Below are 17,158 nucleotides of genomic sequence, written 5' to 3'. Positions count from 1 at the left end.
GTTACGAGGTTTGCGACTTAGGCCGACGACGTGTTATTCGGCTGCAACCGTAGCAGGTCGCTCGCGCCTGGTCCTGGTAGTGAATGCGTGTTGGTACAATAATAGGATTCAAAGATCGGTACTTACATTGTAAAACTTTTACTTATATATCTAGTTTAGAAAGTAGTAATATAATATAATAAAAGTAGAATAATGTTTAAAAATTAATTAAGGAATAACAAAAAAAAAACATTATTTATCTCATAAATTTAAATAAATTAACTAATCAGTAAATATCACATTTAAATAAGTATGTGTGACATTTATCATGCATAATAATTATTATTTAAAAACTTTAAATAGCATTTATAAAATCGTAGACGATTAAATATTATTAACTTTATAAGATAATTAACAAAAGTTAACTAATATATAATGTATATAGTTAACTTTTGGTAAGCTTCAATCATTTATCTTATTTTTGGATGATAAAGAAGAGATCATTTAATGGAGAAAAGTAACTAAGTATGTATGCATTTCATTAAGAAGTGAAGAATTATGTTACTGCAGACTTAGCTTGGACAAAGTCTAGTCATACATTTATTATTAATATATTTATATTTTAGAGTTATATATTATTATACATATTTTGTGTTTGAGTCTACTTCTATTAGTTAATCATATCTACGATTCTAACTTCTATTAGTTACTATACTAGACAAAGTGCTTAAAGGGTAAATGAGGTTGCAGCGCAATGTTAATATTGATGTTCTATACTTATTGCAGTAAAACTTAATCATATTACTAAACAATTGATGTAAATTTGTCTTTTATTTGTGCTAAATCTTTTTACCTACAGCGGAACGGAGGTGTGAGCGACGGCGTAGCCGTAGAGCTTAAAGCATTTAGTAACTGGAGACGTCATGGCTGTCATTTTCTGTACGACATAGTCTGCCGATTTTTCGGGGGAGGGGACGTCAAATGTGGGTATTGCTATTTCTACATGATTTGTACGTAACGTACAAATAGCCATGTCAGTCCCTACAAAAGTTTGCACAATTGTGCAAGTTTTTCGGCTGAGGGGTAATCTCTTAAAGGCGACTCCAGTTATTAAATGCTCTAAGCATGAGAGGCTCTTTCGGTTCGGCCCGATTCGAACAATGCTTATTAAGATGTCACAGTGATACGTCACGTCACGTACTGTCAGTGTCAAAAGTGACAATTTTACAACTCAAAATCGTATTGCTGTGACATCTTATAAGGATTGTGCGAATCGGACACGCTGCATCGTTGTATGCAGGGGTGCTAAGCTAATAAATAGTGTTGCTGACTGCCCAATTCGAACAATGCTTCTAAGAGATCACTGCGGTACGATAGAATGTCACTTATGATACTGACAGATCGCAATCGTACCGCAGTGTTCTCGTAGAAGCATTGTTCGAATACGGCCGACATCCTAAGATAATTTCAACCGTCTATCTATAGCGGTTATTGTGATAGAGCCCGTTGATAGACATACGGACGGATAGTGTAAGCTTAGGGACTGTTTACATATTGATTAGTATTTAGTATGATTTCATAGATGACGACCGGTCTGGCCTAGTGGGTAGTGACCCTGCCTATGAAGCCGATGGTCCTGGGTTCGAATCCCGGTAAATTTGTGTGATGAACACAGATATTTGTTCCTGAGTCATGGGTGTTTTCTATGTAGGTATTTAAGTATTTATAAATATGTATATATTACATATTAACTCACATTTATAGACGGGTCTAACGCGAATTTTATTCAATTACCTTGATTTACCGACGTTTCGACACAGGTTTCACTGGTCGTGGTCGCGGCTGACTGATGTCCCAGCAAAATGTCAAAACAGAGATTTGTGTACTACGGTAATTGAATAAAATTCGCGTTAGACCCGTCTATAAATGTGAGTTAATATGTGTTCAAAACGCGAAAGTTTAAAATATTATATGTATATATTATATATATCGTTGTTTAAGTACCCACAACACAAGCCTTATTGAGCTTACTGTGGGAATTAGTCAATTTGTGTAATAATGTCCAATAATATTTATTTATTATTATTTATTATACATACTTGCGTTTAGTAGCAAATATGTATATGAACTCGCACTAAACACTAGTCAATGTATAAACAGGGCCTTAGCAATAGTGTTCACCATTGGGTACGGAAACTTTAAAATCAATTAAGAAGAGAGCATCACCAAGAATGTCGTCGGATTATATTAAGCCATAAGTACCGTAGCGGGATTAACACATTCACTGCCAAGCACACGCTAGCTGTTCATTTTGTATTGGAAGGTGAGATGGCATGAGGAGGTGACATGAGGTACTAAGCACATGAAGTGTTAGTAAGGGGTCATCCATTAATTACATCACACGATTTTCTAGTTTTTTTATCCCTCCCCCCCTCATTGTCACACTTGGTCACATTTGGCAAAGCCCTCCCCCCCTAGTGTGACGTCACATTTTTTTCAACGAAATCGGCAAATTGAATTAAGTAGGTTGTACCTATTATTAATATTTTATCAAAATATTTTTGAAAAAAGAAATATTAGTAATTTTATAACCCAAAACGAATTAAACGAATAAAAATGATTATCGTTCCAAAAAATTGTTATTTAACTGTACAGCGAATTAAATAAGTTAAATTGACGTCACAAGGTTTGTGACTCCCCCCTCCCCCCTGTCACAACATGTCACATTTTCTAGACTCCCTCCCCCCTCCTAAACGTGTGATGTAAGTAATGGATGACCCCTAACCAATATTCTTACTTCAATGTAATATGATATAATGTGAAAAATAAGATTTCTTTTAATCGGGAAAATGATTGCTGAGGATATCAGGGTTATACGCTTAATAAAAAGCAAAAATATGTACAGGACAGGAGTGACAACATTTTATTGAGACAATATCAACAGATCAACTTTTTGGGTTTGCCAAAAATACATGTTGTGTTTAATTTTTGGAACATATGCTGCAGTTCCATGGTCCACATTTTTACTGACACACAATATAAAAATTCTCTAATACATTTTTATTGCCAAAAGCGTACAGAGATACAGACTACAATAGTTAGGTTTATGCCATTAGGTAAGTGCTAGCAGTACCCGCTAACAAAGCATCTAAACTAACTCCAGGAACAAAAATGGATGAAGGAACCTTCCAAATTTCATCAAAATCGAAACACTTAGCTACTTAAACACTTTCGCATTATTTAAACATTTCTCAAAATGTTTATGGTTTTAACCATTATTTTCCCATTTATGTTACCTTTTTTTTAAATTACTAACAAAACTGTGGTTGAATGTTTATCATTAGCAACAAATACTTGTCAACAGTATTGATAATTATTTAATAAAATAAAGTTGTAATTTTGTCATCCAAAATAATTTGAGATAAACTTTTTTTAGAAATGCGCATAATACTGGTAGTAGAATGGCAAGATTAGAACTTAAAACTCAAAATAATATTCTATTCAAAACATACATTGGCTTGAAATGTCAGTTTGGCGTCAATGTGTTGAAACAATTAGGCTTTAAATCAAACTCAATACAAACAAGACACAAATCACATTACCTACGCAATCACAATATTCACAATTAGCTTGCGGTTATGACATGTATTAAAATTTTATGACATTGATTGAATCAAGACGATCACTGTTATGACTAACTGCTCCATGTTTTATATTTATAATCTTTTCCTGTTATATAAATAAATTTCGAGAGCATACAGAGATTTAAAATATTCTTCGTTAACGCAAAATTATGTTAAGTTTGTTGCCGATTTATTTATCAATTATGTATATCTATTATAAGCGTATTACGTTTCAGCAACAATATTAGTATGTATCTACTTAAATCTACTTTAATAAATAAATAATTCTACGCCGACAAATTGTACATAGGCATTAAACGCAGTGCACTGGGTAAAATATCAAAACGCTATGACTAATATCACACTTTTCAATTCCTAATTATTTCATACTTTAATGATTTATATATGATAATTTCTTCCGTTTTCTGAGTACCTACCGAATTCCCATTCAGATATACATTTGAAACTGTGCTAGAGTCTGGAGTTGCACTACCTACACTACGGTACCATTAAATCGTCCTCGCTAATAATTTAAAGCTCTCGCTCACGACTTGCAATCGAAGCCGCTATAACAAACTACACTATATTATTCCATATAAATGCGTCACATGACGTCATGCCTATTGACGTATGAGAGCACGCGATAGAACTATTTAACCAGTTTTCTCCGAGTTACAATTGAAATGCACAAGTAATACTTATCAAAACAATCGGTAACAATTCGTTTTGTACAAAACCTCGTGATAGCTGAATTCGCTTTCCTCGGAGTTACACCCCGTTCGTCGCTCCCGCGGCCGGGGGCGCGGCGCGGCGGCGCCGCTCTGACGGTTGCACCGCCTCGGCTGAGGGTTCTGCACAAGTTCATGATCAATTCACAACTCCTACCGGTAAACACTTGCACTGTTTTATTTTCTGCAGCCGCTTACGCTTGTAAAGCGACCTCTGCCCCGGACACTTAAGTGTGACCGTGATCCAAGTAAACTTCTTAGGCTTGCAGAACGAACAGGACTTGAAGGCAGGCGCCGGTCGGTCGTCGCTTCCGTCTCGGCGGCGCGGTCCTTTTGGAATGTAAAATGAGTTGCACTGTCCATAACAAAAGTTGTTAATGACGGTCGCCGGTAAACAGCCGTTTTCTCTAATTTTCTGCACCAAAGGCTCCGTTTTACACCAATCCTGCTTCAAGTATTCTTTCTTTGTAACAACGAGGGCATTTCTTGAAGATTTTAGTATTTTACGGAATTCAACTCCCGGGGGCAATTCCGTACTGTCCTCTTGATCTGGCATCGAAACGATCATAGTGTCAGAAGTGCCTTCCCCTAGCTCGTTTCTCTGAACATATGAAGGCGAGGTGGCGGTGGCCTGCTCGGCACGACGGCGCGCCGCGAGGATCCTCTCAACCTGCTCGGTGTCTATAATGTCAAGGATAGAGTCGGTGGGAGTGAACGGCCTCCTGCCGCCGACGCCCGCGCCGGTGCACCCTCCGCAGGCCGCAAGCAGTGCCGCGGCGGCGAGCCAAATGTGAGATTTGGAGAAGTTCTCCATCTGCAACAAAAAATATCTAAATCAGTTCGAGTGCTCCAAGTGATTTCGATCGAGGTCATTGACGCAAGGCTGCATTAGTTTTAAAATAGGTTCCGATGGAAAGGAAGTCGTAGGCGAGACTCACGTTGCATCGAGCGTTAGGAGCGAACATCGTAGGCAGTGCGTCGGAGACGGCGAGCGGCGCGAGATGCGTGTGCGCTGGGCCGGCCGGCGGAGCGGTAATGAGGCGCTCAATGGATCGCCGTTGCCGCCGCCGCTCAATGGACGAGATGACTCACGCACACCGCCACAGAACCGTTACTACGAAACATTTCCGCAGACCCAACACCTGTCTGATTAGCATCTGTTTCGGATTAAAAAAACTACGTAATCTTAATCTCGCCATTGTTGAACACTATGAACACGGACTACCTATTTATTTGTAAACAAAGGTCTATTTTTACAAAGATAACAAAATTCGTTTACAAGTAATTATAAATACTGGGATTAAACGTAGGTACCTGGAATGTTTAACGATCCTAACCAAACCTAATCCGTTGTAATAGGTTTTGATGTTTATAAATACATAGTTACAAATTGTAATGGTACCTATACTTACTGAACTGTATTTTAAATCTTCCTGAGACTACGCCGCCTAGGCATTATCGGTACGATGAGGTATGTCGGTGATCTGTGGAGAGCCCGGAGAGATTTTCTCACTTCGGCGGCGCCAGCGCGCCCGGTGATGCGACGGAGGCGCAAGCGCCGGGCAGATGCACGCTAGCATGCACCCGCCTTCTGTCGCTCTATTATTTATGTATGTACTTACATAAGTACTTATTTAGGTATCGACTTTTTGACTAAGAATATTTTTAATTCCTTGGTATCGAGATATTTTCAATGAATGTGTTTTATATAAACATTGATTTTGATTTACTATTCATTGCATTATTTATAGTAATTTATAGGAATAACCGGTACAGGTACCAATGGTATTATAGATCACCTTTGACTGCTAGATAATATGGCAATGAAAGCAGCGCTGTCACAAGGCAACAAAGCTTTTCAAAATCCATCGGCTATAGGTCCCATAAATAAGAAACAACATTTCTTATTACGTACTTAAGTGCTTTCGAAAAAATCTTCACGGATTTTTACTGGGTTCTCAATCGGCTTCAAATTAATTTACTTGAAAAGAATTAGCTTACGAAGTAAAAAAATAGTAAGTGTAAGTCGCTGACGCTAGCATGCACCGGACCCGGTAGCCGGCGCCATCGGCAATCATGTATTATTAGCGACTAATTTAGCTATTTTATTTCAGCAATAACTCAGCTTCGTTTCGATTTTTATCTTGAACAGAATAAGCGCCGCGCACTAGCGCTTTCGGAAAGTGCATTTTGTTATTAATAAACGGAACCGAAATAGGACATATAATCTCAATTCCGCGCGACTCATGAAGATCCAAATTTATTGAATTTGAAAAAACAGCAAAACCATTCGATTGTCAGCTAGCATTGCAATAATTTCATCATTAAGTAGGGCCTTAAAATATTTATTATGTTTTCTTTTAAGAAATTATTTAAGCAATGAACATACCGACCAACATACCTATCATATGTCCTAAGCAAATAAGTAAAGGGATACTATTAACGAAACTGGCGACCGAAGAGCTGGCGGCTTCCTCGCACAATACCTTTTGAAAAAAACTATTTTTAACATATTTTTAGAAATTTTACATCTGGGGAAAAACAGAACAGAAAATTAAAAATTGGGAATTTTAAATAAATATTATTTTACGCTACTAGAAATATTTGAGAAGAGAAATAATACTTTTAGAAATTTTACATACGGGGAAAAAACAGAACAGAAAGTTAAAAATTGGGATATTTTGCGAATGGAAAAATCGCTATCAGTAAAATTCGATTTTCGTTAAATAATCGCTAGGTACTCTCTGTATCAGCATTGCGATACAACGAGGAAATGCCGCCAGCGTCCGTGGTTGTGCCTCAAGGGCCTATTTTAAATTAAGCTAGTTATTCGTTTGGTTTAGTATTTGTACACGTAGTAATTCTGTATATATCTGTCGCAGTCGGATCGTATAATCCGCCGTATTACATTACGGCTAGCCGTTTTCAAAAACAGGGGCGTTTTGAAATGCGGCGGTTTAACGATTAGCCGGATTGAATGCGGCTGAATGAGAATCCGCCGGAATGTATTCGGCGCCATACGTTCTTCAACACGGCTAGCCGTAATGTAATACAGCGAGTCATTAGCCGCCGCTTTGACAGTTTTTAGTTCCCATTTTTAACACCCGTGGCGCTGCCTGACAAACGCTGGGGTGTCCATCAAATCTGGAGTTCGTCGGACTGTTTCTTTTCAAAAAACATTTCTTTCGCAATTTAACTAGACGGAGCCCCGCTTCGCGGGGCTCCTATTTCTGAGCGGTTTGCCCTTCGGGCATCTGAAGCTACCTAACGAACCTAACCTACCTACCTATTGATTTAGTGAGACGTCCGTGAAAACATTACACTTTGGGGAAAAAAGCGTAGGTAGGTAAGTAGGTTAGGTTCGTTAGGTAGCTTCAGATGCCCGAAGGGCAAACCGCCCAGAAATAGGAGCCCCGCTTGCGGGGCTCCGTCTATTTAAGTTGTGAAGGAAATGTTTTGGAAAAGAAACACATGTAGTGCGGTGGGACCATGGTAAAAATAAATTAAATTGCAAACATTGTCAAACTCCGGTTACGTAGGCGACCGAAAGAACTGGTCACTCTACAATCTAAAATAGTAGTACGATGCGGCTAAACGTTGGCCGCCTTATTGAAGAACGTATCGCAATGACAATCCGGCTAATCGTCGAACCGCCGCATTTCAAAACGCCCCTGTTTTTGATAACGGCTAGCCGTAATACGGCGGATTATACGATCTGACTACGACATATCTATTATGTTAATAAACGATTTTTCTTTGCATTGTCAAAGAAACGAAAGATATGTTTCAAGGAAAGTCAAAAAGTTTCTCCTGCTCTCAAAATGTTCGCAGCTGACGTCATTATTTTTCTCTCTATGTTTTCATAGGCTCCTAGAGCATGCTGGACCTTTTGATCAATACGTTTCCGCCCATTGCTTCCCACAATGCCATAGAGACGAGCAACCGGAGCCTTCTCAGAAATGTAGGCGCTGCGTGGGCATAGGTTCAATTATATTTTTAACAAAGTATCGTTAAAATCGACGTAATATATTGAAGATGTAGCAATTGTCTGGTTGCAACAAACAGGAATATGAGATGTCAACTTAAATACCTAGCTTTACTTGGAGATATTTGGATCATACACATTTTATAGTATGGTTAACTCGTACCCGTCTTTCGTGTAGACATGGCAAAGTTAAAGGCATCAAAAAAAATGTTTTACGCTAGGTATACGTCTATATGTACGGGCGGGCTACATATGGGCATTTTCACTTAACTGTGTACCATTAACGCTGTGGTTAGCAATCGTCACGAAACAGACGATCAATGTCAAATCCAGATTTTGTAAGGAATGTGACGGTTAAGTAGACGTGAAACACGACTTTAGTCGCGTTTAAAGTATCTACAAGTTAAAATGAAATTGCCCATATGTACCAGAGTCGTTAACTTTTATGATAGGTATTGTCCACAGAAGTGACTTTTTTGTAAAATGTGTTTGACCCATTTATATAGAACCCTTGTGGCACGGTAATTTTTCAGCACGTCCTATATAGACAGGTTCCATTTTGTATGGATCATTTTTGAAAAGTGGATTCAAAGTCAAGCGTCGTTACATATGATAGTGCATAATTGTTTTCCATCATATTTTCTCCGAAACGGTCGTATTTGTCATGCTACTTCAGTCAACCTCAGTAGGTACTTTTGTACCGAGGCTGACTGAAAGAGCAAGACACCTTCGTACTTTTCCGTGAAAATACGATGGAAAATAATAATGCACTACCTACATCTGTAGTTTATTCAGCCGCTACCATTTTACTCTTGAGTCGTTTCAAATACCCACATACGTCATCATTTTCGCGACCTGTCGATTTAGGTCAATCAAGACTAAATAAAGTGAGGAAGCTTAAATATAGAACGAACAGGATTGCTGTATTTTCTGTACAGCAAACAGTACGAGTAGGTAATAAGCGCCTTATCAGCAATCAGCCATGATGAGAGGAAAACAACACCGCTATAAGTATGCAAAACTGAGAGATACCTATACTCTGTATCTTTAGGTATTTAAATAAAAGTAAATAAAATGTACCCTCAAATTGCTCCTTAAGCCAGTTGAGGGTAGATGAAAACATTACACGATCAAGTAATGTAGGTTAAAGTCAAGTCGTTCAGAGACTGATCCAGGCGGTTTTGTATTTGGTTGGTTAACCAATAAATGTTATAACTACCCGAAAATTACCAAATTGTTTATTTACTTTTATTTAAATACCTAAAGATACAGACTATAATGATTAATTTTGAAAGAAAAGTTTTGCGACACAATCCCAAGGGTTTTTGTAGTAGTACGAATTTGTAGACTTATCGTAGATACGTTTTTCTCATAGTTACATCTCCACATTTAAAGATGTAAATACCTACAGCACACATGGCGCTATAGCTATACCAATTGTACAGTCGTCACCAAAACCTACTGGAGCATTTATGAATAACATTGTACAAAATTAACTTGACATTCATTGAAAAAATCAACTTTTAAATTATTTAAGGCTTATTATAGTTATTAATATTCTTCGGGCATCTAAAATATTAAATAGGAATTTTCATTGGGCATATAATAATATAATTTGGCTGTATATTAATAATTTAGCGCCAATAAATTTATATTAGCTTCAAATATATGTAAGTTACGTATTATTAATAAACTGGCAGCAAAATCAAGCCACCCAAAAAAATATAGGGGACTTGATAGGCTGGCGTCTAAAATACCTAATCAGTTGGCAACTAATATTATAAAACGAATGAATTAAATTTTTTGTTGGCATCTAGTTGTTTTTGAGCATATCGTAACAGGTTTAATACGAAAGCAGCTAAATTTAATAAATATGTATTGGTCATTACTTATAATAAAACTTAGTTTGTTTATGAAAACGGGTAGCAACGTAAACATTATAAAACATAGGTATACAGAATATATTATCTAAAATTACCTAATGTTCAGATACTTACATAATGTAAGCTCTAAATACCCCATTTTTAAATAATTTAAACATACCTTTGCATACCACTACTAGGTATGCATAGGTATGTTACCTAATTTATAAAATATGAATTTGTTAATTTAAAGTTAACTTTAAATAATACATTTTTTTAATCCAGCTACTTTGACCCCTTGTAAAACAAATAACTATTTCGGCCCTGACTGTACAAATAATACAAATATGTCGCACCACCTTAAATTCCTTAGCGCAAGCCTGGAATCTCTGAATAGGGAGGAAGTGGTTCTAAATCGATAGTTTTTTTACAACCGTCCGCTTAGCGTAGGAATTTCATTCATGGGTCCCTCATTCATTGCTTTGTTTGTGAAAAAAAGCCCTTAGAGACAGGCCGTCTGCATAGCGCACATAAATGGCGATTATCTACGGGTGGTGTTTTTGACAACCCTATTCGGTAGGTGGCGGGCGCCTTTAAGTTTTTTTTTTTGGTGCGAAATTTTGTATCAAATGTTCGTTGTCTCCAAATAAGAAACAATACATATCCTTTATTCTATAGAAAGCACAGAAAGCAATTTAATTAATTACAGTTAAGTAGCTGTTCCTAACTAGCTGTTCTAACTCTTCCTAGCCTATATATATTTGAAATGTGTGTTTTTGTAAAATGTAACTCCCATCTATTCTTAAACTTTAGAAGCTCACGATTACGGAGTAAAATATGACATTCTGTCATACCCAAAACGATGCTATTCCAAAAAAGTGGTCGGAATGGCCCCAAGAATATTTAATAAAATACCACAAGACATTCAATTGCTAGAGCTCAACCAGTTTAAAAAAGCCTTGAAACTGTTACTGATTCGAAAGAGTTACTACTCAATAAAAGATTTTTTAGATGATAAGGACTTGTAAATACCTATTATATTTTGACATGCATGCTCTCAACATTTGTATGCCGTAAGGCGCCACATAGTGAAACTGACTGAACTGTAACACCCTATAACCTATGTTGGACAAATAAATAATTTTGTATTTTTTTGTATTTTTTTTTGTTGCGATGTTAATGTGTACTTAATTACTTTGGGGAAAAAGGCAATTTTTCTGGTAAAAAGTTTGTAGAAATATAAAATCTCCGGGAATGGGAACACCTCATTTATAAAATTGCTGCTGCAGAATTGCAGCGTGACATTTTTTATTTAGCGCAATTTCTTATTTAATGGCATAGAAACTAAAGCAGGGGAGACCGAGATGAGTTGTGACAGAGTAGAGTTGTGACATTGTCGATTATTTGGAATCTAATAACTGTTAGTGAGCTCGCATCATTGTGCGTTTGTTAGCTCGCAACTTGAACTAACAAACGCGCGCTATTGCGATTGCGACCTAGTTTTTATTTAATAGATTCCAAAAAATCGACCCCCCACTGGTAACAGCGGATGGTGCTGGAAAAAGGCTTTGCTTTTAATAGCCATATAGTTAAGGATAATTTTAAACATCCCGTAAACACACCAATCCTAATCCGAGTATTATATCTCAAACAAAGTTAAGATCCGATGGTATTCGGTCAAGAATGCCGACCTTCTCAGAACGTTCGAATGGCAGTTTGACACGTTCCCTGATATAGATTAACTTTTTATAGCCTCACCTCCGATTTATATTAATTTCATGGCTAATCTGTTAAATAACAATAAGTGACACAAAGGCAAAGTTCATTTTGGACTTATTCAGGTATGTAAGCCTGATATCGTTCGCGGTTGGGCTTGGTTCAGATTCAAAGTTATGAAAAATATGTTATACTTGTAATTTAGAATAACGTATGTGGATTTGTGGAGATTTTTCTCAATCATAAAGCGGAGTAGAAGCCAGAATTGGGGTTCCCTATTTCCAAAGGTAAACATCAGATTTAGTACATATGTAGGTACTATTAACTCCATTTTAATTTTCACCCACTTTTCAGCAAACAATCTGATTTCGGTCAGAAACTACAAAAATGCAAGAAAACTCAAAACTATTCGATTATACCTTGTCACGTTAAGTTGTTTGTAAAACTCATTGTCAGGTACCATTATGTGTCGATATTAATAATTCTCATCATATGATTTAATACGGCACTAAACGTCATTGCGTCATGACTGTACGTAAAAGTGTTAAATCGAATTGACATGGAAAAACATGTAGTTAAGTACCTACTTACTTTGTTACGTAGGTACCTACTGGATAAAAAATATCGAAACTTCAGTTTTATAAGATCTAGGATCACCGCACTCAACTTGATTTATATGTGCATTTTTACATAAAATAAATAAATCGTTGCCATACTGGATTAAACACAAAAAGCTCGACACCGGAGAGTGGTAGTTCTTTTACCTATCTTGTACAAAAAACTGGCGACTAGCCTCGATGTGCTTAGGCTATTATGAGAGCGATTTGCACAGAGTGAGCAAAAAATGAAAGCATTTTACGATACAAATGCGTTTTATCATGATTTGATGAATGCATGCGTCTCGAAATGCAGGCGACGCCGAGGCGCCAGGCCTATTGTAAACCTCCTATACATCAAGCTCAGATCAGAGCCCACGCGGCATCCGAGAGAGTACGTTTTTATTGTGTACACGAATTAACATTTTATTATAAACGTTCCGGATAGCAGTAGCTATACTCTGTATCTTTAGGTATTTAAATAAAAGTAAACAAACAATTTGTACTAACATTTTCGGTTAGTTTTTACATTTATTGGTTAACCAACCAAATACAAAACCGCCTGGATCTGTCAATGAACGACCTGACTTTAACCTACATTATTTGATCATGTAGTGTTTTCATTTGCCCTCAACTGGCTTAAGGAGCCATTTGAGGTTAGATTTTGTTTACTTTTATTTAAATACCTAAAGATACAGACTATAGTCTAAGTATATGTCATTGTGATGAGCAAGGAATGTAAATGTCAGCAACGCCTGCACAGCAAACTATGATACATATTTTTAAGTTTGTAGTAAAGGCGTAGGTTGTTGAAATTTCCAAGGAAATATTATTTATAATGTTTAAAGTCATATATTTGGTCTAATATCAAACTATCTATCATTCTCAATTTGACCATTACTGTTCTAATCCTAAACGAGGTACTTGGGTATATTCAGTGAATACGTCCCTTGAGATAGCTGTGTGCCCTCGCGGGCGCGCTCTCTGCGACAATCGTGCCCAATCGTTTCGATCGCTATTCTGAGCGCGTTAAATATTTCTATGCCGCGTCTATTCCGTGGCTAACAGTGAATTATTGTTGCCTACCTATTGTTAGTAATTAAGAAGGATGTTGGTGTAAATTCAATAGAAAACTTTTTATAATAGTCGGGTAGTCGTAGTATGCGGGTTTCTACGAAAATACGTGACGAATCTAGAGAATTCAGAGTTAATGATAATGACAAACATACCTTTTGCTTTGCTTTGAATTTAGAAATACGATATATGCTTAGGAAATTCCTATTATATGTAGGGTCTATGCGGAAAGAGAAAAGTCGTAGAATGTATGGGCTCCCCTACATTTCACGACTCTTTCCGCATAGACTCTACAGGATTGTAATGTTTGATTTTCTTTTTAATAATGACATTACATACGGGCTTTGACATTATGATGTGTTATCATTATACAGATGGGATCATTAGAGATTGCAATTAGAAAACCAAATTCGCATTAAGAATTTACAGATTGAGTTAGGTGTCATGAAAAACGTGGTATATACAGGATATTACTATTTATTGGCGATTATAGGGTTTAGGTAAGCTTTCTTTGAAAATTGTTTTTATTCTAATTATAAATAACATTCGAACATTTCGGGCTTTTTCCAGAAACTAAGGACACATAAAGCAGAGGCGGACAACTTTTAACTGTGGCTTGCCTACTTAAATGAATTTCAGATTGTTTCGTTTATACTCTATGCATCATTATTTGCGATATTAGACATCTGTCACTCACAACAGCAATACAACGTAAAAATGTCTTGCACATCGAAATCACAAAGGAAAACAATTGCACTGCGAACGTTTACGTTCTACGTCTTTTTTTAGGGTTCCGTACCCAAAGGGTAAAACGGGACCCTATTACTAAGACTTCGCTGTCCGTCCGTCCGTCCGTCCGTCCGTCCGTCCGTCCGTCTGTCACCAGGCTGTATCTCACGAACCGTGATAGCTAGACAGTTGAAATTTTCACAGATGATGTATTTCTGTTGCCGCTATAACAACAAATACTAAAAACAGAATAAAATAAAGATTTAAATGGGGCTCCCATACAACAAACGTGATTTTTGACCAAAGTTAAGCAACGTCGGGAGTGGTCAATATTTGGATGGGTGACCGTTTTTTTTTTTGCTTTTTTTTTTGTTTTTTTTTTGCATTATGGTACGGAACCCTTCGTGCGCGAGTCCGACTCGCACTTGCCCGGTTTTTTTTTTAATTTTAGGGTTGGCCGGACACCACCGTTATGAATCGGTAGTCGTCTAAGTAAATCGATATGAATTTATTATTTTTCTTTTAATAAAAATAAGGAAAAGGTGAATAATTAACTGTAAATATGGATATATTTATCGTCACCTAACAGACAACAAATTTGACACAGAAATAACATAAATAAACTTTAAAATAGATCCCCAGTTAGTTTCGATTTTGACGATGGGTGCGACCTACTCGGTCGGTGTCTTAAATGCATTTACCTTGCGGGAAAACCATATAATTCTAGCTTTATTTAATCTCAAATAAAAAATCATTATACGTCACAATTCGATACCTCAGTCTACGTGCCATCCAATCGTAATCGCTTGCTGTGACACTCGATTTGGGTTAGTTACGTCTCTATATACGTCAGTCATAATGTGTCAAATAACGCAAATAATGATGCATAGAGTATAGTCCAACTTATAATTATAACTATACTTAGAGTTTCCAGGGGAACAAATTTCATTATTTCCATGGGCTTTGAAGGTGCCGCTCATACATGCTAAAGTAAAAATTTAGACTTTATAGGATATTGAACTTTTGTCAACCTATCAACGTAAAAAGCCAACATTCAACAACGTATATACCTATATATATATAACAGGTATCTGGACTGCGGTATCCGCTTAACATTAGGCGGAAGGCTGGCTTTCTTACATTCTGGCATAAATACAACTAAAAATTTTATAACATTATTTTTTTTTATCTTTATTAAAAATCAGAATAGTACCCCGACTCGGCGCCGGCGCACGATACGTAATGTTGTCGAGCAAAAAATGTCAGAAAAACGTAAAGAACTCCAAACGCCAGGTACATGCACGAGACGTATAAATCAAACCGGGGGCTCTAACACCTCCTGACATGAAAACGCTTTGTTATATGTGCATATTAAAAAACGTCATGCCGATGTAAAGGGTTCAGTGACAAGTGGGTAATGGTATCTTTGCGATTTGGATGGAAACTGCAGTTCCCATCGAAATTGTAGTAATTGTACATATATGAAAATGCTTATTCGTAGGTATTATTGATTGATCTACCGAATAGTATAATTTAGAGCTGCTACCACTACAGATGTAAACATACAAATACATAAGTACCTACAAGTTTGGGCACAAATCAAATTATGTACTTAATTTAATATGTGTTTTGATGTGTATTTTTTAACCCTTTACTTAATGGGCCAAATTGAAAAAAAATACACTATTAAAGCCTCATCGCCTGTTGTCGGTCCTTAAAACTACTTTAAAATAGACTGGCCGCGTAGCCAAGATGCCGATCGCTTACGCTCCGTAGCGATCGAAACGCAACTGTCACCGTCGCACTAATATGGAAGAGTGATAGAGAGACATAATGCTTTTCGTTGTCGAAGCGATAGCGATTGTAACCTTGGCTAGGCCGGCTGATTACTCTATTTACCAAGAAATGTAAATGAAGTTAACTAATATTAACATAAATACGGTTTTTAAGCCCAGAGGAACCCTCCTACAGTCTACGTCTCTGCTTCGATCATTGTTATGGGATTAAAACTTTTTAATTCGTTTTGTCCGCCCGATTAGAAACGGATGTGAATCGGCTGACAGATACCTATAAAATTGTTTGATCCTATATTACGAAACTGGAATAAATTCATATTTTGTATACTATAGCGTGAATACACAAGAAGGGATCGGTATCAATCATACATATAATTCAATTGAAGTAGTAGCACCTAAGAACAGGAATTTCTAATTTTTCATGTTTTTAGGTAAATGTCATATAGAGCTTACAAGACTTCCAACTAAGGATGGCCAAGGGAATTAAAAACGGAGACTAACGGCTCGATTCGGGGAATGAATTAGAGATTCACTAGATATGAAATAGTAAAGATATGTGACGTTCCACGGAAAAGGGTACCTTATGGCGGCTGGCGCCGCGATTCGGGAAATTAATTAGAGATTCACTAGATATGAAATAGTAAAGATATGTGACGTTCCACGGCAAAGGGTACCTTATGGCGGCTGGCGCTTACGTCGTATAGCGCCGCGATAATATTGGAGCGGCGTTAATGCTAGCGTAAGCGCCAACCGCCATAAGGTACTTTTACCCGTGGGACGTCACATATCTTTACTATATCGTATCTAGTTAATCTCTAATTCATTTCCCGAATCGCGCCGTAAGGAAAAGTATAACATACGTACTCTATCCGGTCATTTTTGATTGTGTTTTTCCCTTCTCGTACATACATGAGAGGTGGCCTGTGGCCAGTAGTGGGACGTATATATGCTAGATTATTATATCTATATATAGATCTGCATCTACATATATCAACATAATAAAAATGTGCAAAATATTAAACGATAAATAGAACTAAGTAACTGATAATTCTAAGTAAGTAATTTATTTA

General features: G+C 36.9%; 1 protein-coding gene across 1 annotated transcript; it reads right to left on the bottom strand.

Moving 5' to 3' along the window:
• Nucleotides 1-2,886: 2,886 nt before the first annotated feature.
• LOC134792388 (gremlin-1-like) lies at nucleotides 2,887-5,489 on the bottom strand. Its single transcript, XM_063763684.1, has 2 exons — nucleotides 5,269-5,489; nucleotides 2,887-5,144 (listed from the first exon to the last, which is right to left on the bottom strand). Exons 1-2 carry the CDS (start codon nucleotides 5,293-5,295, stop codon nucleotides 4,470-4,472), a joined length of 702 nt encoding a protein of 233 aa, XP_063619754.1. The 5' UTR covers nucleotides 5,296-5,489; the 3' UTR covers nucleotides 2,887-4,469.
• Nucleotides 5,490-17,158: the final 11,669 nt, after the last annotated feature.

Source organism: Cydia splendana, chromosome 1 (assembly GCF_910591565.1).
Source record: "Cydia splendana chromosome 1, ilCydSple1.2, whole genome shotgun sequence".
Classification (NCBI taxonomy): domain Eukaryota; kingdom Metazoa; phylum Arthropoda; class Insecta; order Lepidoptera; family Tortricidae; genus Cydia; species Cydia splendana.
Note: the sequence above shows the minus strand (reverse complement) of the source record. Positions and strands in the feature narration are given on the sequence as shown.